Genomic DNA, 26,011 nt, shown 5'->3' with positions numbered 1-26,011 from the left:
GTAAACAATTGTCGGACAATATTATTTTTTTATGGCCTTCTAACTAGCTACGAAAAGAAAAAAATTGTTGTCATGTTTGCCTTTTTTTTTACTTAAATTATTTGAGGATAAATAATTGTCATCTTAGTAAATTGATCACTTACAAATGTCAATTTCCAATTTTTTTTAAAAAAAGAAGATAAACATCAACTTTTAAAATTGAAAAGACGGTAAACAATAGTAAAATTGAATAAATCATCTACATTTATGCATAAGATTGCAGTTGTAATTTTATATGTATTCAATTTTATAAATTGTTCAAAATACAAATAATCAAAAAACCGCACAAACATAAAACATAAATCAACAAAATAAACGAAATAATTAAAATGTTTTGAGGGATATGTTTATCTTTAGTAGACTTATCCCATGGTATCATATCCCATATATTACTAATACCTCCAAATAAAAGGTATTAGTAATACATCATATAATATCATATAGGAGGTATAACTTATCCATGGATTTGTTATACATAGACCCAATTTCCTACCAAACATAGTACTAAATAATACCGTCCATAATACATGGACATATTTGTTTTAATGTGGCTTACCAAACGACCCTTAAAACACAAATCGTCCCGCTTTAGTCTATCCAGGGAAGGGCAGCAACCCAAGAGATGTGATGTGGACAATCTAACCTAATGCAAGCATTAGTGACCAGAAAAAACATTCTACAACAAGTAACCCAATTTAATCTCAAAAATGAGGTTTGAAGAGGATAAAATGTATGTAAATCTTACCCTACCTCAAAAAGATAGAAAGATTGTTTTCAAAAGACACATCATTCATGAAGTAAAACATCTCAAAGCTATTTGAAAAAGAGAATACATAAATGGAAGCAGTACCAACAATGAATTATATATAGAAAAAACAATAGCAACAATGGACTAGTGAGATAATCGCAACACTCAGGAAACACAATGATAACAACACATGATGAACAAGGAACTACGAGAATAGTGCTAATACTACTAATAAGATAGTAGGTACATCCACCGCTTGTAGTACCCGCTTGAAAGCGAGAGAATATAACTAAGGTATATCCTTGATATACTTAAGATGCAACAAGTCATGTCTAATCACCTCCCCTCAGTATTAGAAAAAGAATGTAGCGCGAGTATGATATATAGGAGGATTTACACATTTGGTTGCTCAACAAAAAAATATTCAATCACTAGATAGTATTGATGTGTGTTTCATAAATTAAAAAGTGATAATTTAGGTATGCTACCTACATTCCTAATTATGTAGACGAGCAATGAGATCTTCAAAAATCAAAAGTATTTTCTTTGTGTCTGTGCTTCAAGTAATTTTTAAAGTCTCTATCTAAAGAAGGCAACTAGCTCCTCAATAAATAATGCTACTTGAAACGTTTCATTTACAACCATACTTCTATAAGAAGATCATGAACGATGAATTGTTATTATTGACTGTAATTGAGTGGAAAGAGCAGAAAATCAAAGGATTTAGTCTCCCGATCAAGTGCGAACGCAAAAAAATTGAAGCTCTTCTTTAACTTTTCATATGTTATTCAAAAGTTCTGGTGTTGTCACAACTGTAAATTTTTTTGGGTGCATGTGGAATTAACTCTTTTGTACTCATAATGTTTACCTAATTGATTTGTAATTGTTTATTTTGTGACATTTTTTAAATGAGAAGTCATTTTTGAATATAATTTTAAGAAATTTCCTATGTTGCTTATATAATTTATTCTCCCACAATCATACATTGAATTTTTTAGTAAAAATACAATGAATAATATTTACTTGTTAAGAAACAATGACCGTTATGTATAATGATTTTTTTTACAATAAATTATTAATTTATTTTGACTAGGAATTATTTAACAAAAAAGGAAATATTATAATGAATCATGCACATACATTGTACTTTACATATAATGAATTACTTTTTTAATGAATTTAATAAATATAGTACATAATTTAGATGATGTGAAAAAATGTTATTCAAATTGCATTCTTTCTCTAAATTATTTTCCATTCACACCTCGTAAAACCAAACTAAAGTATAGATATAAGCCTAATTGAGACTAACAAACCCTATAGCTTCCTAGTAAATGATTATTTTTCTTCATGGATGCTCAATCCAATTCATCATCAAATCTAAGTATCATTGTCCAGAACAATCCATCAGAAGCCCAACTCTCTGAATTGGGCATAAAATCTTGGCCAAAGTGAGTACAAATTAGTTATGTTTCTACTTCAATTATCGCACTATTAATTTTGTCGTTGTTGCTATACTTTATTCTATATGTTGTGTACTATTTTTCATTTTACGTTATTTCACTTTTGTTACTATTTTCATTGTTGTATTTCCTTTTTCAAACTGCTTTTAAATATTTTTTTAAGTCTGTTTATACTCTAAACTTCATCGTTATGTGTTTTTTTAAAAAAAACAGATGGGCTTGTTCACCAGGAAAATACAAATTAAAATTTGATGCAGAAGAAACATGTTATTTGCTAAGAGGAAAAGTGAAAGTGTATCCAAAGAACACAACAGAGCTGTCACCAGTGGAGTTTGGTGCAGGGGATCTTGTCATTATTCCCAAAGGACTTAGTTGCAGTTGGGATATAACCCTTCCTGTTGATAAATACTACAAATTTCATCCTTCCTAAATTATTTTAAAAGTATTATAAACTCATATAAGTAAATCAAAAAGACATTATAATTTTATCGTGTTATAACAAGTTTTCTATTTATTTTTAATATGATTTGATATTGATAAACATTTTTGTACACTATCAATGCATGCATGATGTTAGATTATCAACTCTGATAATCTCTTAGTAGATATTTATTTTGCTTAATAAGATCTCCTTTTTATAATAGTTTGTATTACTATATATAGTGATCCTTACATTTTCCTTTTCAATATTCAAAACTATTCCTTTTTTTACACTATTGACAAATTTAATTATTTTCCTAAATTGAATCTAGTTCAATTCATAATTTCATTTGACCTTAGACTAATCTCAACGTTCATTGCTGAATTGCTAATTTTGACTTTCTAGTTTCATAATTTAATTTCCTTCACCAAAATTTTTGGAATAAAATATCTTTGAGCCTGTTTGAACTGACTTAAAAATCAGCTTTTAAATCAAAAATAAAAAGTCAAACTGAAATGACTTTGAAGTCAAAAAAAATAAAAAGTAAAGGAGACCTATTCTTGGTTGTTGACTTATTTTATGTTATCTTTTTTTATCTTGTCAACACTTTCCAACTTATTTATAATTATTTTTTACTTAAATTATTTTTTATATTTGTCAAATACTTTTCAGAAATCAAAACTAACTTAAAAGTAAATTTGACCAACTTTTAAGTCAACCACTTACTTACAGATGTATCGATACCTAAAATCACAATGTCAACGAACTACTCAACGTCAATTTGTACATTAGAATTTGCTTGCGGAGAAGAAAAAGTAGTTCTGAAGTTCAAAAAATTTATTATTTGTTATTTAAATATAAGAGAAAACCACTCTTACAGACAACAAAGAGTAGTGTGAACTGATACTTATTGTGCCTTATCGGAATGATCACACTCCTTTTGAAAAGTCAAAAGGCATAACCTTTCATAAAAGTCACAATCTTACTAAAAAGTCATAACTTTTCAAAAAATTTACAACTATTCATAAAAATCATTATTTCTCAAAAAAAAGTCAAAACTCTTTTATTTTTCATTCACACCTTTCAAAATCTAACAATTATAATATATATATAAGTTCAAATAGTCTCAGACAAAACAAACCCAATAGCTTCCTAGTAAAAGATTCTTCCTTGAGTGTTCTAAAGGGTCATTCTAACTACTCTTAATAAAAAATAAAAAAAAAGATCTTCTATTCATCTTTTTTTTTTCTTTTCTTCATGGATGCTCAATCCAAATCAGACTCTTTTTCATCTTCAAACCTAAGAATCATTGTCCAAAACAACCCTTCAGAATCCCAACTCTCTGAATTGGGCATAAAATCTTGGCCAAAGTAAGCACAATTCGATTATCCACTTGTGTTTGTTTCTGCTTCGATTATCACATTATTAATTTTTTTGTTGTTACTATACTTTCTTCTAAATGTTGTGTACTATTCTCCATTTCACATTATATCATTATTGTTCATTTCTATATATAATTCCCTTTTTGAAACTCTAGTCTTCTCAGTCTTCATACGTGGAATTACACTGATATGTTTGATTAAACGATAGGATTATCAATCATGAGTTTGTTTCTTTTTTTTGGTTTAAACAGATGGGCTTGCTCACCAGGGAAATACCAATTAAAATTTGATGCAGAAGAAACATGTTATTTGCTAAGAGGAAAAGTGAAAGTGTATCCAAAGAACACAATAGAGATGTCACCAGTGGAGTTTGGTGCTGGGGATCTTGTCATTATTCCCAAAGGACTTTGTTGCACTTGGGATGTAACCCTTCCTGTTGATAAACACTATAAGTTTCATTCTTCCTAAAATCACATTAGCTATTATTATAAATTCATAAGGTACTATAATTTTATCGTGTTATAACAAGTTGTCTGTCTTATTTTTCTTAAAGTAATTTGATAGTGATACACTATCAATTTATACATGATGTTAAACTCTTATTTTTCTTGATTGAGATGATTTAACTTATAATTGTAAGAGATATTCATTATTACGCTTAACAACATCTCCTTTTTATAATAGTTTGTATTACTATATATACTGATCCCTACATTTTCTTTTTTTTATCTTGTTGAATTCAAATATTTTCCTAGATTAAATCTCGTTCAATTCATAAGTACGTATAATTTCTCAATCTCGACATTCACTCGTGTTGCTAATTCGACTTTTCAAATTGACTTGTTAATTTCAGCAAGTAAAAGAGAATTCCATAATTTTGACATTATTTTAGTCTTTTCATTGTTAATTTCTAGCCATTAGTCAATTCATAGTATTCCTTTCATATCTTTCTTTACAGGTAGTTAAGATTATCATATTCCTTTTTCCTATTTTTTTTAAAAATAAAAAAAATAAAACGTTTATTTGACTGGTCAATTCCTTCATTTTTATGTATATTACGTATGGCACATTACCTTTTGTCAGCAATGATGATATTTTGCTAAAAATTAAATAATATGATACAGAATTTTTGTTGTTTTAAATTGCTGCAAACAACAAAAACTCTTACCTAATCTCAACGTTTCGTGTTTGTCCTTTATTATCTCAAACCGACTAAAAAATACATAGTTTTTTTGGATATATATAAATTTTACCCTTTTTTCCTTTTAAATAAATGGATAAAACTATCCAAGTGTTCGTAAAGTAAGAGATTCTTCTCCCTAAAAAGCATCTCGTCTCCTTATACCTAAAATAGCTTCGTAAACTAATAACTTATGATAGATATCACTGTTGCGCTATGTTTTATGTTATGGGTCATAACTCAACCCGTCCAACGCAATCTAATACTTCTGTTCAACTTTAAAAGGACAGCAAAAAAAAAAAGTTTTCATTCTACTTACATTATCATTGTGGCCTAAAATGCCAAGGCAATGACACTAGCTTTGATATAAGAAAGTTTTACTTTCTTTTACTAATTTCAATCAAACTTTAGGGAAAGAGTTTTTACTTACACTCCACAACGTTGGCGTTGTACATACACGCGGAGACAAAATTATTTTTCTAGCTATGCCAATTTACATGGGGGGAATAGACATGCCAAAATTTGTAGAGAAGAAACAGATTTACATGGCAAATGGAACTAGCAATTGAGAAAAATCCATTTGCATATACCAGGCTCGTTACTATTTACTTCGAACATCAGGCCCCCATATGCGGATAGTTTGATCATCACTTGCTGAAGCTAGCATTTGAGGCCTTTTAGGATTCCAGCTCACAGAGTTCACAGTCATTGAATGGCCACACAAGATCTCAATAGGCTTTGAACCTCGGCGATTCCATATGTACACCTGCAACAATGCAAAAGATCTCACATGATTTCCTTGGATCAATATATACAATACAAAATAAGGAATTTACATTGCGACTGGCGATTGGGTGGAATCACATACTTGGAAAGACAAATGAAACTAATCCAACATAATAATATATATCAGTTGTATCTCTTAATCTATAGAGCCAAGGTGTCATCACAATTGAGTGCACCTAGATTACCGCTACTCTTGGTTCAAGCAAAGAGGGGGTTGTAAGAGAAGAGAGGAAAGTGAAAAGGGATGGCCTATGTTATCATTTTGTACCGAAGTGACAAAACAACTGAGGTTATACACATATCAGCAATACATTTATTACATCACTCATTTTTCAAAATAAGAAATAAATGTCGTAGATCACCTAAATGTCAATTTCTTTAAGCTATTAGTCTATTACTACTTGTTTTGTGTACCATCTCCCAGTTTCTTTTAATAATATTTGTACTTTGTTGTATGAATTTGAAATGATAAGTTAGAAGAGGAATCTAAAATTGTGCTTACTATATTCGTCTATCTAAGATTTTAGTATACATCATATTAATTTCCTCTAATAACTGTACACTATTTGATGGCGGATATAATTGATGGTATGTCATTATATTTAATCTCATATGATAATAAACCAATAGTATGTCAGATAAAGTGACCTAATAAACTAAGCATATCTCTTGACACCAAATTTTCATCAAGAATAAAGCAATGTTTAGATTCACTTTACATCCAAATTTAGATTAACCTAATAATCAATGTTATCACAAATAATCCAATGATTACTTGATTATTATCCACCATATCCCAATCCCACTATTTGTATTGGGGAAAACTACCTTGTACATGTGACTGCTTACAAAGACGACACCTAACATCAGGATGAAGCCGGAAGACAATCTGGCATAGAGGATCGAGAAAAACACACCATTCATCACTTGAGTACCGATCAGTTACTGTCTGGCTAACTTGATCTCATTTCATCGTCAGGTCAACCAGATGGTCATTTTCAGGAAAAAGGCGAGAACTCAGTGGCCAGAAGTCAAGGAGGAGGAATAAAGGGATTTTTCGCCCAAAGAGAGAATGAAAGGAAAAAAGGCAGATACGATATATCCAAATTAGACCATGCAAATTACAGGGAAATATTAGTTAGCATGCATAACGGTATTTTCAGGTGGGGCATTTCCATTTTCCATTAGACAGTCTTATGGCTCGAGTGGAGCTTTCCTATTGGCTGATATAACCTTTGTTGCTATAAATAGTAGTTTCCACTTACCTGCAAAGGGTTGGATTTTTGACAATACGAAGCAATCCACTGATATTCTTGTGCTCCAAACTTTCTATTATTTTACATTCTTTGCTAAGTCTTAGTTCTTAAGCTTAAATGCCTCCGAATCTGAATTGGTCACACTATGTTGTCTCCAGAACAAGACTGAAACATCACGAATCTGAGCTATATTGTTTCCTTTGCTTATTTTACTAAATTATTATTCTAATTAAGCTAGTTTATTAACAAACCTATCTGCCAAAAAACTAATTAATGAATTGAATCAATTCGTGTGTCCTTGACCTCATAACAAATTCAATTGTCCATTCTCCCGATAAACAGTTTGGCGTCCACCGTGGGGCCAGGACAGTTGTAGTGTTGGTTTAACCCACTACTCTACTTACTAGCTTAAATCTGTTAGTGTTCTAGATATAACTTATAGCAATTGTGAACCAAAACGATGGTAATGTGGCTGAAGTTCAACTTCTTAACGCTGCCCAAGACTGGACAGGTCTTTAAGAAGAGTGTTAACAGCTGCTGATGCAGTAGAGGTTGATCTAGAAGATATTAATCTGACGAACATGAATTAGCGAAGAGGCATGGGAGAAAGAACCCCAAAGAAGTGAATCATCAACGGGACGAGGATAGGACTGACATGGACGACCTTAAGGAGACTCTTACAGATTCCGACTGCTCAACACAGGTCCATAATGGACCACATGACCGCACAGGACAAAAGGGTAATGGAGCTCCATAAGATTGTGACCACAATGGCTTCTCACAACGCCTGAAGAAGTGGTCAAACACCACCAGAAACACCAACATCGCAAGGAATTCAGGAATCGGTCTCAACTGCGGCCCATTTGGAAGAATGCAGGGCTGACAGATGGGGGTCGGGTCTGACATTGGAATGTCGATGGTGGAGTGAATCAGGAAAGAACTCAGGCTGGGCCTAAAGGAGCTGCACAACCGAATGAACCATATTCCAAGAGCACCTCCGAACTTGAAGGGGGCCAGACTCTTAGAGTTACACTCAATTGCCTTATAAGCCCAGCTCAGCATCGGAACTTATTTCGAATAGGTTCCGGTTGTCGGATATCCCAAAATGATGGAACTACAGACCCGCAAGAGCAAATTCTGGTTTACATTACAGTCGTTAAGGGGAACAACTTTTCTAAAGCCAAGGTTGAATCAGTTTTGGTCAAGAAGTTTCGAAAAAATTCTATCCGGAGGAATGCTTGTATGGTACTCTTCATTAGCTGAAGATTCTATTAGTTTTTTTAATATGCTTGCAGATTATTTTATAAAAGCATATGCTGGAGCTAGGAAGGTGCAGCCCAGAAGAGCAGACATCTTCAAAATCGAGCAGGTTGACTCCAAGCTACTCAGGGACTTCATGACAAGCTTCTAGAGAGAAAGGATCTTGCTGCCGATGGTTCTAGATGATTGGGATGCAGAGGCTTTTACAAAGGGTTTGAACCTTGAGAGCTCGATCACCTCACTGAAGGTAAAATAAAATCTCACAGAGTTTGAGCATATGAATTGAGTTGTTGTTCATAATCGGTAAGAGTCAAAAATTTGAGTTGAAGACAATCTTTTTCGATCTCACTACAAAATGCTTAAGGTACAGAAATTGGATTCAGAACTCGCAAAGAGTTGATACCCTCCATACCCATTCGAAATGAGGCCAAGTTCGTCCCATAACTTTCAGCCTCTGGATAGATCTTGGTTAGACAAGCAGAATGGGAGGGATCAAGGCCATACCAGACTGCAAAACCAAGAGGTGGTTGGAGCCTCAAGTGTGATCCATGCAGTTGAATGTCCTGAGACTCTTGGAGTATGGTTTCAATATCAGTCCTATTCAGTTGGCTTCGGCCATGAGAAACATCAAAGCGGCTCGTTTTTCAAAACCTGGGACCTAGGGACCCAAACCTGGGATGCGAATTTCATGGAACACACAGTCATAAAACGGGGGATCATAGGCATCTCCAAGAGCAGGTGGCCCTTGGAGATGGCCATACTCCTCAGGAACGACTATCCAAGAGAGTTTTTGAGCAATCGAGCCAAGGTCAACTACAGGAGGGAGAAAGAAGGAAACATACAACCCAGTAAGCTCGACTCACCTTGACATATGATAAATATGATAATCGGGGGGAGAGGTCAGCAGAGTAACAGTTTCGATGACGAAAAAGGCTAAGCTATTGTTTAGCTTTGAGAAGAGATATCGGGAGATACCAAATTCAGAAACAATTTCTTTCCATGACCAGGATTTGAACAACTTGGAGTACCCGCAAACGAGTGCTTAGGTAGTTTCTTTAGGTATAGCTAATTTATATGGTTAAGCGTGTTGATTGATCCAGGTAGTTCAGCAAATATTGTCCACATGAGGGGCTTAGAGCTAATGAAATTGGTAGACAAAGTGATCCCGTCTACAAAGCTCCTGGCTAGATTTAACATGTCCAGCGAGATGACCGAGCCGATATAAGGCTATTAACGGAAAACTTAATTCGAAAAATTAATGGAAAAATGGGGTACAATATTATACTTGGGATGCCATGGGTTTACGCCATGAGTGTTGTACCCTCCACATACCACCGAGTGTTGAAATTAACACCGAAAGGAGTTAAACAAATCAAAGAAGATCTGTTAGCAGCAAGCAAGATGCTCGCGGTGTCACTGACCAAAGAGCAAACAGGTGCTGCAAAAGAGGTGACAAATAACAATTATAGAAATCTGAGTAACCAACATGGAGGATGAATTACCAGAAGTGGAGGAGACAAATCAAGACAGGTATTAAGTACCAACATCCTTCTATGGCTCAGATGACATGAATGCCACCAAGACAATGACGGAAGAGCTCGAGCAGATAAATATGTTCGTTGATTTTTCAAAAAGGAGGGTGATAAGAATCGGGTTATCAGAATAAACAAGAAAATAATAAGGAAACGAATTATTAAGATTAAAGACAAAAATTGAAAGACATGTGAAATTCGAAAATAAAATTCCCAAACTTGTAAAAGAGCTCTAAGAACCCTAATTGATCTTAGTATTCAAATTAGCAGATTAAAACTAATTATGATACTAAAGAGTCAATTCAAGCACCTTTTATAGGGACACCACAGGATCCAATTTCCCTGATAAATTGTGCCAAAATGAACAAGAGCCGTCCTAATTCATAAGCACCGTTTTCTTAAAGGGACCCATATTATGAAGTCATTCAAAGGAGAACAAAGCTCCTAACTAAGGGATACCTTCCACCTCCCACCGGCGATAGGTTCCGGATAATTCCTGTCCGCCAAGGCTAGGACAGATGGGAAGAATCGCCTAGTGTTCCTTTGTCTCCATTGAGTTTTGAACTTGAGACCTCAGGGTTCTCAACCACTTCTTGAATCTCATGCTTATTATGATTTTTTTTGGAAGGGTGGGGAGTTAAGGGAAGGGCATTAAAGAACGAGCATACCTTTGAATCTTCACTACCACTGGCGATAAAAGTGCTGTCCAATCCTCCAAAACAGGAGCGTATCACATACTTATGTTGTCTGTGACCTTCAAACTTCATGGGGCTAAGCCACTCGCCTGCAATATCCCACATATGAATCTCTTGACTATTAAGGTTTACTATGAAGAATTTACCATCCCCTGATAGTGAAAGGGATGTGATTGGATACTCCTCTGAAATCACATGTTCACCACCTGTCCCCACATTCAATATTCGGATATCTTTGTCAGAAAATATACTGATAAGTTTTTCTCCATCAGGTGTAATGGCAAGATCTAGAACCTTTGGCATCCGCGTCCCTTTCCATGACTTGATCTCATTACCCTCAGAGTCCCACATGTATATGCCTTTTTCAGCGTCCGAACTGCCACAGACGAATCGCTTAGAATCAGGAAACCAAGCACATGAGCTGATGATGAAATCAGCATCGCCATATGTGTGCTTGCATGTACCTGTTTCCACGTCCCAAAGCTTAAGCACTTCTGTGTTCCCACAGGTTAGCAACATTGTATCATCAGGACTCCAAGCTACAAAAGAAACCGGCTTTTGATGGCTACGCAGCACATGTCTCTGGGTCAATTTCCCATCATCCAGCACCTGAAAGTAATTAACAAATCCAGTCAGAAAATAATGGTCAATCGGATCCTTTTGGCCTTGAATATAAAAGCTAATAGTATGTCGTACACGAATGATTCACCCACATCCCCCGAAACTTGTTGATGCCCCGTATATCGAACAGTAAAAATATAGAGAACTTATTAAAAGACAAAAAAAAAAGGTTGAATATATTGCTAAAAAACGTGATTGCTTGTAAGTTGTAAGTTTATAGATTCTGCATATCAGCACCTAAATAAAGCATCCATAATTTACGACATCTGACCAAAACATGTGTACACAATCAAGGGTATTTATTAACCAAATGCTTAGTTACTTACTGTCAGAAATATCAAAACCAAATGTCATGTCTCCCAGACCTGTTGGGATGAATGTCACCACTATAACATAGCATCCTAAACTAGGAATACATCTGACAAAAAGTATACGCACTAAAGGTCATGAAGTCCACTTGAATTCTTCTTTTTTCCCGATTAAGAAAGTTTTCATGAAATCATAAGTGCGGTATTAACTAAGACTAGATTGATGTATTTCCGATGTCTTTAGGGGCCAGCTCTTGTGAAGAACATGGCGGTAAACATTCATTGACCCATTTGTATTGGCTGTTAAATTTGTCCCTGATATACTCCATTAAAAACTAACCCTGTCATCAATTTGTGGTAGACAGAAGAGAGAGAGTTACCATTCAACACTATTCCAACTTCAGTGCCTAAATAGAACGGCTATACGGCACAATAGGAATATAATCATGCAGCTATAAATCAAAGTTGGTAAAGGTTGACCACTCTAAAGTTGATCCTAAAACTTGTCTCTGCCTTTCCAGTTTCCAAGCATGACTGCTGTAATTTTTCCTTGAAAATTACAATACAGTGGGACCTTACTCTAACACCTCCAAAAGATCGTGAAGTTGCTGCAGTAGTTGAAATTTATTGCTGATAAATGCTAATTCTGCAGCTTAGTTGTCACAAAATCCACATTCGCCACCTAGATGCAAGGTTCTAATCCTATCAAGAGTATCTCCTTTTATTTTTGTCACTTCTTCACTATTCACTCCCCTCACCTCCCCCCACCCCACCCACACTCCACCCCCATCCAAAAAGAATTTTTATCAAAAGAAATAAGTTCTTCAGGAGGCATACAATTAAAATTATTGTCAAGCTTCGTCATTTGCATGCTCTCTCAAATAGTTCATATGGAGTATGAATAGTAATTTGAAATCACACTTCAACATTTAGCTAAGGTAAGACATTAAATTGTGGCACTGACTTTGTCTTGGATGATACTGAACCTACGATCCTATATGAAGCATCCAACTATGGTTGTGAACTTTCCCATCTCTCCACAAATCTCCAAGTTAGATATAAGCCTATGTGCACCCAAAGATGTGGCCTAGCAGTTAACAATGTGAGATGAAAACTATAAGAGACCAATGTTCAAATCCTAGCAGAGGCCAAAAAAATGCCAAGTGATTTCTTCTCACCAACATAAAACTTGGTGGATAAGTACCTGGCGGTACCTGTGCTGGAAGGATATAATAGATAACTATCAACCTTGGAATTTATCCTGCTAGATCATTTTAAAGCTATACAGGAGGATACTTCTCATTTACTGGTGAAAAGTTGATGAGTACATTGGTGCACAAATCTCTTTCTTCAGATATACCTATTCACTCACAATCTCTTCAAATTCTGTACTTAGCCATCATAAGAACATCATTCATTTTGAAGCGATAATTGATATAGTCTTCCCTCAGTTATACCTATTTACTCTTCCAACTTCAATCGCTTCAGTTTTATACTTAGCCATCATTTTTTTATAATTGTAACTTTATATTCACATCAAAACACATCAGCAAAACCTGATGAGGTGGGATTTACAGGCCCCAGGGGGTAATTTCAAAATACAACACTGAGCAAAAACTTTACAATCGAGCTATAAATCCACTAAACTGTCTACCTCCCCCATCAAATCCTGTTTACACTAAAAATACAGGAGACTCAAGCTCTTCATCTTGATTTTCTGAATAGCTTTGATCATGTGATCTTTCGTTACTTTCCTTCCACAATGTCCACCAAATACAGGCTGGGATGCATTTCCACCGGTCCTATTTGGATCTTTTCTTCTTCTCTTTTTTGAGAAGGCAACATCTGTGTTTATTGACAAATCAGTACATGGGTTGCATTGAAACCATATTTACAGCAAAAGCAAAAAGACATATAATTGACTCTTTGGATATTCTTCTTCTGCCCACTCCTTCCCATTGTCTCAGCATGTCTTAAGTAAATCTGGGCATTACCCAATTAACTCCAAGTATACATATCCCACAGATTTAAGTTGTTCTGCCTTGTAAGAATAAGTGACTGTTAACTTCTGCGGTTCTGCCTCTTTCCCACACATGTGACACCTTGAGCAAAACTGTATTCCTCTTCTTTGTAAAACTTCATGGGTTAGACATGCTTTCCTAATTGCCAACCAAGTGAAACTTGAGATCTTGTGAGGAATCTTGATTTTCCAAATTAGTTTCCAAGGCCATTCCATTTCCATAGTCTGATAAAAATTTAAGCTCCAGTGCTACTTCACAGAAAAAATCCCTTTCTTGTGCATTTTCTAGATTGGAGTATCAGGACTTCTGTGACACCTGAAAAAATCCCTTTCTTGTGCATTTTCTAGATTGGAGTATCAGGACTTCTGTGACACCTGAAAATGCATTTAGTGTCTATAGTAATCCAGCTACTCTATCAATCCCCCAGTCATTTAAAACCCTCCTAAAAATCAAATCCCAACTTTGAGGGCTCCACACCTGTGCCACAGTGTCCATCTGTTGTAGGCTCAAAATATAAAGATCTGGAAACATGTTCTTCAAATTTTCTAGCCCTAATCAGTTTTCATTCCAGAAACTGGTTTTCACCCCATTACCAATGTTAAAGGATACACTGGGGATAAAGGATGGTCATAGTCTCAAATTGTCTTCTCGACAGAGCATCCAAAGGAACGATTTACCTCTTCAATGATCCAACTGTTTAGGAGACCATAATTTTGTGATATGAATCTCCTCCACAAAGACAAAATATTCACTGCAGAACCTCCATAGCCACTTCTTCAGCAAGCTGACATTCTGCATACTCAACTTCTTTATACCCAAACCACTCTGCATTTAGTTGAGTGTACTACATCTAATTTAACAGGGTTATATCCAAGCTTCTCTTTATTTCCTTGCCACAGGAAGACTCTTCTTGATTTCTTGATTTTCTTCTCTGTACTTCTTGGAATTGGGAATTAGCACATCATATAAGTATTAAGTAGGGAGGGCATCCATCACTGATTTGATACGAGTTATTCTGCCTCCCAAGGATAGATACTGGCTTTTCCACCTTGTCAGCTTCCTCTCACATCTTTCCCGTACTTCACTCCAAACTTCCTCCTCTTTGTTCATAGCACAAGGGGCATTCTAAGGTATTCTGTTAGGAGGGAGGCCACCTGACATCCTAGGTTCTCAGCAAGCACCTGCATATTAACAACCTGGTTAACAAGGTATAAACAACATTTATGCCAATTGACATGGAATCCTGACATGCCCTCAAAGAAGGTTAAATGACCCTCAAGAGTCTTATTTGATAAACTTCTGCTCCACAGAAGACTAAGGAGTCATCCGCATTTAGCAGGTGTGAGATCTCCATAGCATCTCCCATATTTTCATTTGCACAGAAACCTTGCAACCACCCATTCTCACTTGCTTTCCTGATCATGGAGTTGAGACCTCCATTGCTAAGATAAATAGGAATGGTGATATGGGGTCACCTAGTCTCAAACCTCTCTGTGACTGAAAAAGCCCTTCAGGATTGCCATTAATGATAAGGGAAAACTTCACAGTAGTATACAGACATTAAGCCAGTTGATTCATTTGTTTCCAGAGCCCATATCTCTCAGAATCTTCAGGAGGATGGACCAATTTACATGGTCGTAAGCCTTCTCAATGTCCAGCTTGCATTAGACTCCAGGTAGATTCTGCTTCACCGTACAGTCCACCAATTCATTTGCAAAAATTGATGCATCCATTATCTGCCTTCCCTTCAGAAATGTCATTTGGGGTTCATCCACCAAAACCCCCATCACCTTCTTCACTCTTTCTGTGAGAAGCTTGGTTATGATTTTGTATACTCCACCAATCAGACTTGTTGGTCTGAAATCCTCAACTCTTAGCTACAAAAGTGGCATTGAATGATTTCTCAAAAGTTTCCTTATGACGTCTCAATGACTGGGAAGTGATGAGAGTGGCAGAACTTCTCAACATTGTTGGAAATTTCAATGGACTCCAGGCTGAAGAGGATGCATTATGGTGGAAAGGAAGCAGCAAATGCAGCTTACAGGTTGATGGAGCAACCAAGTCAACAGATTCCTACCTGGCCATGGAGACAAACTTGGAAAGGCAGAATTCCTTATAAAGTCTCATGTTTTATATGGCTGCCCGCTGCTAGCTAAGGAAGCAACTTTGACACAGGATAATGTTATGAAAAGGGAGATAACCTTGTGTTCTAGGTGTCTTCTTTGTGGAGAAACATCAGAAACTGTTAACCATCTTTTTCTACACTGCAAATTTACTCAACAGTTATGGAGGGTATTCTTGAGTCGCAAAGCATATCCTGGGCTATGCCTAGGAGAATTACTGAAGCCTTAAAAAGTTGAGAGGAGGCAGGAGTGCTAGCTAAAGACAGAACGAGATGGAGAATTATCCCTGCTTCAATCTGGTGGGCAACCTGGAAAGAGAGAAATTCTAGGTGTTTTGAGAGCATAGAGAATAGTATGCAGAAAGTTAAACTCAACTGCATTTTGTTGTTATGTTTTTGGTGCAATCAATTATACTCAAATGAAACTGTCTCTATAATTGATGTTTTAGACTCAATTTAGATTTAGAACAGTGGAGTTTTTGAGTTCATCTGTATATAAGGTTTAGTGCTGCACATGTACAATTGTGTTATAATACAAAGTTACCAAGTTTCAAAAAAAAAAAAAAGAATTGTCTGCATGAAGTCCTCCTTCAAAGTCAGCCAGCAAACTTTGAAGAAACTCATGGTGAATCCATCAGCCACGTGTGCCTTATCACCATCACAATGTTTGATCATAGTTAGCACTTCAACTTACGTGAAAGGCCTTTGCAACAACTCTTGTTCCACTTGGGAGATTCTAGGACAATTCACATACTCAATAGAGGGCCTCCATAACTCGGTTTCAATATAGAGTTTCTTATAGAGCTCAATCATATTCACCTTACTGGCTTCCGGCTCTTTGACTTCCTCTCCTCCGATTATTAGTCTATCTATATTATTATATCTTTTATGAGCAGTAGCCATCCTCCGGAAAAACCAAGTATTGTTGTCTCTTTGTTTCAACCATAAGATCTTGTACTTCTGTCTCCGCTCTATACTCCTCAATTTTTGCCAATTCCTCCAACTCAACCAAGACTATAGCCCTCACCATCAGCTCATCCTCTGTCAGATGTCTTGAATCTTGTGTCAGATCAATATCAGCTAATTCAGATAACAACCTGTTTTTTTTATTGCGTAGATCCCCACCCACTTGTGCTTACTCCATTCTTTGAGTTTCTATTTCAGCAACTTCAGTTCCATACTGAGCTTGTAGTCAGGGCAACCTTCCACTACAAACTCACTCCACCAACTATGAACTAACCCCTCGAGACCATCCATTAAGCCACCAATTCTCAAACTTGAAGTAGGACTTATTCTGACCCCAGTCCCCACATTGTAGCATAATAAGGCTATGATCAGATGTCACTCTAGGCATGATCGTCTGCCTTGTATTTTTGAAGGTTTCTTCCCATCCATTGAACATAGGAATTTGTCTAACCTAGTTGCCCTGTGATGGTTTGCCCCTTGAACCATGTAAAATTCCCACCATTTAATTGAGGGTCATGTAATTCCATCTCTTTTTTTGACAAAGATAATGTTGTGTATTCATCAGCATTAAGGATATGCTGGAGACCTCCAAAAATTGGTTTCCAACAAGAGAAAAAAAAAAAGGCTAATAGATTACAAAGAGCCTATAAAATCCAAAATTTGTGCAGCTTCTTCTATCCATTCCTCTTTACACCAAAAATAAAAAGTAGTCAAGCAGTTCCATTTGACTCTCTATTAAATTTGCTTTGTTATCATAGCATCTGCTATTTTTTTCTTTCCAAATACACCACCAAATGCATGATGTTATTATGCTCCGCCACTTTTTCTTAGATTTTCTCCCCCCTCTGCTGATCCAACTAAGTAGATCTGCTGTATGTCCAGGCATAATCCATTCTCATAATCCATTCTGTATGTGTTAGTCCCAAAAAAAGGTTCCACAATTGTGTTGTCACTTTGCAATGGAGGAACAGATGGTTGTTGGTTTCCTCAGTCTCATTACAGTGAGAGCACCAAGAAGCAATATAGAAACCCCTCCCTTTCAATTTTTCATGATGTAATTCCATCTCCTCAGTCCAGTTGGGGAAATCTTTCATCACATTTGTGATCCTATTGCATCCTCTTCTTTCTACCATGACTCTGTTTTAAAATCTCCACAAGTGACCCATGGATCTTCACACAATTCTTTGACTACTGCCACCTCTTCCCCACACTCCAATATCGCATTCCTAATACGAGGAGCATATACACCAGTGAGACACCAGCTGACTGCATCAAATCTATAGGTGATCAAGAATTGCCACGTCTTTACTTAGCTTCCCTCCCATATTCTGCAATCCCACATGATTAGGATTCCACCCTTACCACCATCAGCTTCTAAGTAGCCACATCTCATCCATCTCTTAGCCCATAACTGTTTTCCTCAACAATGCACTCTTAACAATATTCCTAGTAGAACTATTGTTATCCCCCTTACATTCCGTGAAAGTAATTTCACCTTCATTTAAAGGCTAAGCTAAGGACTCTCCCTTTGGTTCTAGAACCCTCCACCTGATGGCTTAAATTGGATTGCAAATTTTTCGGTTCATATTTTCCAATTCCTCGAGGTCTGGGTGTTGCAACTGTACTTTCTACAATCATCATTCATTTTGATGTGATAATTGATACAGACTAAGTTACTCGGACTCGGCAAAATTGGTGCCTCACCAGTGTCGACATGACTTGTATACGTATCTAATCATGAAAGATCCGACATGCGGATCTGCATCAGTGTCGTCGGACACCCATGCCTGAGTCCAAGCAACTTAGGATACAGATACGCCATGAGGGATGTAAATAGCTAAGTTGCTCGGACTAAAGTGCGAGTGCCCGACATGGGCGCGGATCCGCATGTCAAATCCTTCATGATCTGACTTTTACGATACGGGGATATGGATCTAGATACAAAAACGAGTGTGGGGTCTCGGCAAAAAAAAATTAAAATTTTAAAAATATACATAAATATGAGACAGTGTGGAAAACTTATAATGTACCATCGAAGGGAACTGGTTTAATTTACATTAAATAATACTCTAATTTAAATCGAAATTATTTTTCATTTACATAATACTCTAATTTTGATTTTATTTATTATAAGAAAACTCCAAGGGACCTTGTCTCACTCATGTTATGGACCATTATCCATGTCCAAATATTCAGCCAAATTTAGCCCCACGTTCAAAACCAAATCTGGCCCAAAACCATGACTAACCCGGCCCACACCCTATCTTTCCAAACCCCATGTTCCCCTCTTCTATTCACGCATAGAAAGAAGCAACCAGAGAAACAAAATGAAAGTAAAGTTCAGTTTCAAAACGGTGTCGCATCCCTTTTCTCTCACTCATACACCAAGGTGTGCTTAGCACGAGAGCTTTGATACCACGCAAAGATTCTAGAATCTCCTTGACAGTATATTACTCTAATTTATCAAAAAAAACCTTGAAGGAAACATAAGACTAGTATAAATCACTATATAGTTGAAAAATTGAAGGTATTTGTTTCCGATCTATTCAAAATCTTTACTTTGAGATATCAAAATTTCAATTTTCTTCTCTGAATTGCTGGTCAACACATCCTATCTCATTGACTGGATCCACACCCTTACCCATCACAGTGTCGTGTCGACACGGGTGCGGCACCGATTTTGCCAAGTCCAAGTAATTTAGGTGCAAAGTGGAGTAACTGAAACACCAAATTCACAGCCTTGGTCCATTAGGCTACTAAGAAATAAGGCCCTATTGCAAGTTCTAAATGAGCACCACCTACAAAAAAGAAATCCTAAATGTGGCCATGTATTATATATTCAAGATCCTGCAGTTTTGCATGCAAATTTCGCCTTAAATCACCAGATTTTGGAGAGTGAAGTTTCAATTATCTAAAGTAAAACAACAATGCATAGATGGTGAAGTTCATGGTTTTATTAAGAAAGTTGCTCACTACAGATGAGGATGAACGAAGTAGGCAATTTGAGATGCATAATTTTAATCGCTCAATACTACAGTTCATTAACTTTTTTAGACCGCTAAGGAAAATTAAGTCAGTATTGCCATCAGTAAAATATTTCCTCAAGCATACAACCGTGCTAGTAAAGATGGTCATTGTTGCTAGATACAAAGGGACCGTTAAGTTTCAGGATTATGTTAAAATGGAACTGGAGTTCACGGGTTCTCCGAGATCATCTACACATGCTTTATGTATCATTTTTTATTGATAATCTTTGACCCCTAACATTTGTATTGATTGTAACATAGTTAACATCAGGTGATTTATGATTGAAACTGTCTTTTGGCTTATAGACATGGTAAGGATTGTACTTGTTAGGGTATTTTTCTAGATTTTTTGTCAGCATAACTGGATATCCTGGACTCAAAATACCCTTGTAAGCTTCTCTCTCTTTCACTTTGTCTATATTTTCGTTAAATCAGTTTTGGTACATTTGTTAGCTTTCTGTTAGTTGACTTGTCTATATTTACAAGATGTTAATAATTCAACATCTTCTTTATCTTATTGATGCATGTTAATTTGATTCGGAATAGATTGTTTGCTTTTGTTCTTATGCACATAAATGACTTTTAGATTGTCTCCGGTTTACTTGACTAGTCTTCTTTTATTTTGCATTCATTTTCTTTTGGGGCTTTTGGGCCCTTTTCATAATTTTATTTTTTTTTTTGGTTTTTAGATATTTGGCTTTTGGGGTTGATTAATTCTTGGCATGATGCCTCTAAATTTAGTTTGATATGGTCTAGAACTATGATTTTTTTTGCACTGGGACGTTTCACTTTGTTTCAAAATAAAGTAAAATATGCTCCATCCATTTCATTTTAAATGATACTTTCTTCTTTTTGGTTGATTCAAAAAGATTGGCACCTAAAATATGCTCCCTCCGTTTCATTTTATATAATGCTTTCTTCATTTTAGTCGATTCATAAAGATCGGCAGCACCTTTCTTATTGTGGGAGCTATTTAATTATACTTCTATTATATTGGAAACTTAGATATTACATTCCATTTTACACTTCATAACACTCTCTTATGTGGTTTCATTTTCTTTGTATCTTGCTATCATATTTTCCTTGCGTTGAAAATTTCTCTTTTGAGCCAAGGATCTATCCGGAAACAATCCTTGCTTTGAGAACTTCCCTTTTGAGCCGAGGGTTTATATCAAAAACAACCTCTCTACCCCACTGAAGGGCTAAGGTCCGTGTACACCCTACCTTCCCAGACCCCTCTTGTGGGACTACACTAGGTATGTTGTTATTATACTTTGTATTAATCACTACAACAAGAGTATATATGAAGTTTCATATTTTATTAGAAGTGTCTAATCACTAGCTTAAGAGTTGTAGCAAATGTCGGATGGAGCATTCTAGGAACACATCTTCAGACAACTGGCCCACTTTACAAAAGCTCCTCGCTCCTACAAGAAAATTCTTAAGCCCAAGCATAAACCTAGAAACCACTTCCTTACTTCTTCTTTTTTTGATGACCATACCGCTTCCTTACTTTTTTCCCAAGAAAAAAAATTATTGACAAGATCATTTCCTGCTAGGTGTATTTACCCGTGCAGTGTTGTAGCTAACGCATCAAGTATCCCACCTGGGAATACGTTCGCAAGAATGAAACTCAAAGGAATTGATGGGGGGCCGCACAAGCTGAGCATGTGGTTTAATTTGATGCAAAGCGAAGAACCTTACCGGCAAGCAAACAACCTAAAGTGTTCACTCAACTACAATTTCGTTATAAAAGATTCAATTTACCAAAGAAAGAAAAGTTTCTTATACAAGGTTTTAATTATGCATAATGGGCCCGCAATTAAAACATGATTTTCTTGGTAACATTTATCAAGAAAGCAAAGCGGAATAAGTAATTTTTCTGTTTAATTTTGTTTGATTCAACAGAACCCTATTCCTCCATTTCTAATTCATCCTGCAAAAAGTAAAGAACAAATTTCTCCTGCTTATACTATGAAAGTATTCACTCAGACAACGTAAATAGGTTAAATCGACCAAATTCCTAGCTTATGGAGTTCCAAAGCTTCAGGGCTATGATCCTTAACAAGTATCCGCTCGCTGCTCTCTCCTTGATTTAGATTTATTTTTTCAACAGCGCAACTCAGCAATTTACAGGAACAACCCAAATTAATTTGGGAGTAAAGCCCTGGATTTCTCAGACTTGCACAGTAATTTTAAGTTTGATAGTAGCGTGAACAAACCTTCCAAATGATGGCTGTGTTGTCACTTGATGATGAGGCCAGGTAGCTTCCATTGTTTGAGAACTGGACATACCAGACTTCATTTACATGGTTAGACAGGATCTGCAACAGTGTTAGAAGACATTAAATAAATATATCCTAGAGAGAAGCTAGTCAAACAATGATAACAAATTAGGAATAGGAAAAACTAATAATGATAATGATGTGATAAGTCCAATCTTCATGATTTCCACACATCCAAAGATTCTTCTATAATAGAAAACCACTAATGGTATTTGGAAATTTCTTTGTGGCTAGATCATCTGAAAGTCATTAATTAACGTTTATCATCCAATGTAATTGCAAGGCTACTAACATTTACAAATTTTCCTAACCTCGGAAGCTTATTGAGACAATGATTCGTAAATCCAACAAAAATAGTTGAATTAATGATATAATTAAATGACCTTTTCAGGATGCGCAGTACTGCTGGGAATGTAGCTTCCTCGACTAACTTAGTCTTGGATCTTCCCACACTTATCTGGAGAACAAATGACCACTTGAAAAAAAAAATTATGATGAGCTCATATGCATTCTTTGATACACTGTCTTAGCCCATTCAGGTCAAAAAAGAAAGGACCTCATAAAAAAGGCAAACCAGATCAATTCCTAGTGAACTTGGGAAATATCCCATATAATTGTCCTGCTTACCTTTTCAATTTGGTCCAAAAGTGTGAACATCCCTGAATGAAAGACATACTAGGTATTCAGCATCGTGAATTCTCTATGATTAGCAAAAAGGTAGTAGCGGAACCAGTTTTGAGCTATTGAAAGTAAACTTCCAGGTATAAATGTTGAGCACCAATTAAAGTGTATGTCAATAAACGTGATAATCTGATATCCTATTGAGCTAAAACTAATGGATCAAACTGAAAGTAATCATTTAAATAACACTAGGCTTGTAAGACCAGATGCAATCTTTAAAAGCTAAGGCATTACATGGTCTTTTCAATGCTCAAGCTAGAAAGCTATAAATATGGTTTAAAGATTATCCACCTGAATGGTCTTTGAAGGAAACTGACTGGAGTCACAATGGTGATCTTCGTAGAGCGTAATTGCATCAACTGAATTATGAAACACACATTTCTCTAGTTGTGACCATACTGCCATTTCAACCAAGTAATCTAACCTCCGTTCTGGCACTGTAATAGGTGGTGGCAGTACTTTTTCGAGTTCAGTCAGCAATTCTTTTCGGAATTCATAGATACCATTAGGATCTTCCTTGTCCAACCCCAACTCTTTCAAAGAGAGCAATCCAAAAGCAAGCCTATGAACCTTATCCCTCCCCACTTCCAAACCAGACATTTTTTTCTGTAAAATCTCCAAAGCTAAAGAATCTTCCCCAAGATTCAAATACTCTAAAAACCACTGTTTAAGAACAAGAAATAAAGCTGAAGCTCTCGTTTCATTTGTCAAGCCATTAAGTCTATTAAGGGTTTCAATACATGCATCCCAATTAGCATCACGAATATAAGACTCAAGGGTCTCAAATTCATTAGATTTATAGCTAATCCCAGATTCTGATTCCAAACACACAGCAGACTTTCTGTAGCCTAAAGAATAAAGACATTGAATGATGACCCTAACAAATTCATGCTTCTTTATTAGCTTTTTCGACCCAAGATTAACCAATGAAGTCTCCATACCTGTATCTGTATGCAAATTCAAGAACCCCAACACCAGTTACATTCTAAAGATGCCTCCTTTCCACTTCTGAACAACTAAAAACTCCCAAAGAGAAAAAGATTCAAACCCCCAATTGTGAAGTGAAGCAGTAAAGTTAAACAAAGAAAATTCATGCCACTGAATTCTTGTTTTCTTGTCTTTGTATAGAAAAAGTGGTGTTAACTTCATTGCAGCGGTGGCATCAAGAGAGAAGCCTTTGCTGAAGGCCTCTCAAAGTTTTGAGGGCCCACAGTTTTTAATTAATGATGAGCTTTATCATTTTATTTTCATTTATAAAACTAAAAATAAAATAGAATTTATAATTTTTTTTAAAAAGTCTGACTACTTCTTAAATTAAATAAATTATTTTAGAATGTTCAATTTAACTACTCATTAATAACACAGTTTTATATAATTTCATCCAATAAATTGTATTGCAATGCATGTTATTAATTTGAATTAATCTTTGACCAATACAAATATTAGCAATAAAAATTTAGTAAAATTGAAGACTTAATGTTTTTTAAGAATATTCATTGTATTATAACAAAAAATATATATTTATACTACTTATAAAAAATTGGACAACTTTCACATATAGCAAATAAAAAATTCATATTTATATGTTATAGCAAAGTTTGCATAATTGCGCTCCGTAGCAAACATATAATTGTATAATTCGCTTATATGTTATAGCAAAGTTTGCATAATTGCGCTCCATAACAAACATATAATTGTATAATTCGCTTGGTCTAAATTGTATAATTTGCTAGCATCGCTATACATATACAATCGTATAATTCGCTGGCCTAAATTGTATAATTCATTGCAATTGTATAATTCGCTGGCCTATTTCACTGCAATTGTATAATTCGCCATTGTATAGTTCGCTGCAATATTTGTATAAATTTTATTTTGTATACAATTGAATCGAAGTAAAATATTTGTACATTGTATAATTATATGTGTATAGTAAGAAGATATATGTTTTCTCTCGCTTTATACAAAAATAGAAACACAATTTATATACTTCTGTTGTATAAAGCAAGAGAAAATTGTATTTAACTGCAACTGTATGATTCGCTGGCCTTTTTCGCTGCAATATTTATATAAAATTTGCATTTGTATACAATTGAATCAAAGTAAAATGTTTGTAAATTGTAAAATTAAGCGAATCTCAACCATTGTGCTGCAAAATTTGTATGGAGACTGTGTTGTTACCTAGTACAAAATTTAAGAACCAAAATCTCTGCGTTCACCCATTCTGCATTGACTGTATAACAACATACATTTTCGTCAAGCTTGTTGACAATGTCGTCGAAATTCTTTGTCCGTTTTCGAATTGTAACCAATTTTTGGACCCAATCGGTTGCTGAAATATTGTGAATTCCGATCTGTTTGATAAATGGTCTGAAAAGTTGTGCAAGAACTCTGTTTTAGGGTTGACGCGGTGTTACTGCCCTAATCTGAATTGCTCTGCTTTAATTTTGGATGAATGTGGTGGCGTTGCGACGGGATCAAAGTGCCCTAATTGCAAGAGATTATTTTGCTTCCAGTGCAAGATTCCTTAGCATGCTGAATTTCAATGTGAGGAGAGTGGGGCATTGAAAGATGAAGACGACGTCGCTTTTGGTAAGCTTAGTGAGGGTGAAAATGGCAGAGGTGTCCTAAGTGTCACTCTTTTGTTCAACTTAGTGAATGTTGCCGTCATATTACTTGCAGGTTAGTTACATAGATAAACATTTGCTTCTACTCCATTCATTTTAGATTATAAGTTTGATATTATATACAATTATCCCTTTTTAAATTTACATAATTCTACTAATCTTATTAAGTCACTTTTATTTAATTTATATATAAATTTCATAAGCAATATATCAAGATGCAAAAAAAAAAGGTAATAGGTCATGAAAAAATAGAATTAAATTGATTAACAAATAGCAAACAACAATAAAAGAAAATATAAAAGATATAACATGAATATTTGAGTAAATCCATTTGATCATAATAATAATATAAATCTTTTGTTATAAGAGTAAAAAATATAAATAAATCTAATCATGATAATGAATTTATCAAATGTAATACTTCTCAAAATATTAAACAATTTTAAACAATGTGTAATAATAATGCATGTAAATGTACAAGGTTATATTTGGAGCATTCAGAGGGATAGAGTGGATGAATTGGATGATTTCGCGGAGCTTCATTCACTTCATTGCACTAGAATTATATATTTTTTATTATATGTTTATAACA

At 35.3% G+C, this 26,011-nt stretch overlaps 3 protein-coding genes across 3 annotated transcripts; 2 read left to right on the top strand and 1 right to left on the bottom strand.

The window, feature by feature from the left end:
• The first annotated feature begins 2,137 nt into the window (after positions 1–2,137).
• Positions 2,138–2,680, top strand: LOC112942228 (uncharacterized). The gene is made up of 2 exons (XM_026033070.1): positions 2,138–2,238; positions 2,464–2,680. Exons 1-2 carry the CDS (start codon positions 2,138–2,140, stop codon positions 2,678–2,680), a joined length of 318 nt encoding a protein of 105 aa, XP_025888855.1.
• Positions 2,681–3,821: 1,141 nt separating this feature from the next.
• Positions 3,822–4,718, top strand: LOC101243738 (uncharacterized). The gene is made up of 2 exons (XM_004247076.5): positions 3,822–4,041; positions 4,305–4,718. The coding sequence occupies exons 1-2, from the start codon at positions 3,929–3,931 to the stop codon at positions 4,519–4,521; spliced, it is 330 nt and encodes a 109-aa protein (XP_004247124.1). The 5' UTR covers positions 3,822–3,928; the 3' UTR covers positions 4,522–4,718.
• Positions 4,719–5,593: 875 nt separating this feature from the next.
• LOC101268717 (WD repeat-containing protein WDS homolog) lies at positions 5,594–24,041 on the bottom strand. The gene is made up of 4 exons (XM_004247075.5): positions 23,084–24,041; positions 22,049–22,150; positions 10,736–11,371; positions 5,594–5,999 (listed from the first exon to the last, which is right to left on the bottom strand). The coding sequence occupies exons 1-4, from the start codon at positions 23,729–23,731 to the stop codon at positions 5,835–5,837; spliced, it is 1,551 nt and encodes a 516-aa protein (XP_004247123.1). The 5' UTR covers positions 23,732–24,041; the 3' UTR covers positions 5,594–5,834.
• Between the last annotated feature and the right edge of the window lie 1,970 nt (positions 24,042–26,011).

This window comes from Solanum lycopersicum, chromosome 9, assembly GCF_036512215.1.
Source record: "Solanum lycopersicum chromosome 9, SLM_r2.1".
NCBI lineage: Eukaryota > Viridiplantae > Streptophyta > Magnoliopsida > Solanales > Solanaceae > Solanum > Solanum lycopersicum.
Note: the sequence above shows the minus strand (reverse complement) of the source record. Positions and strands in the feature narration are given on the sequence as shown.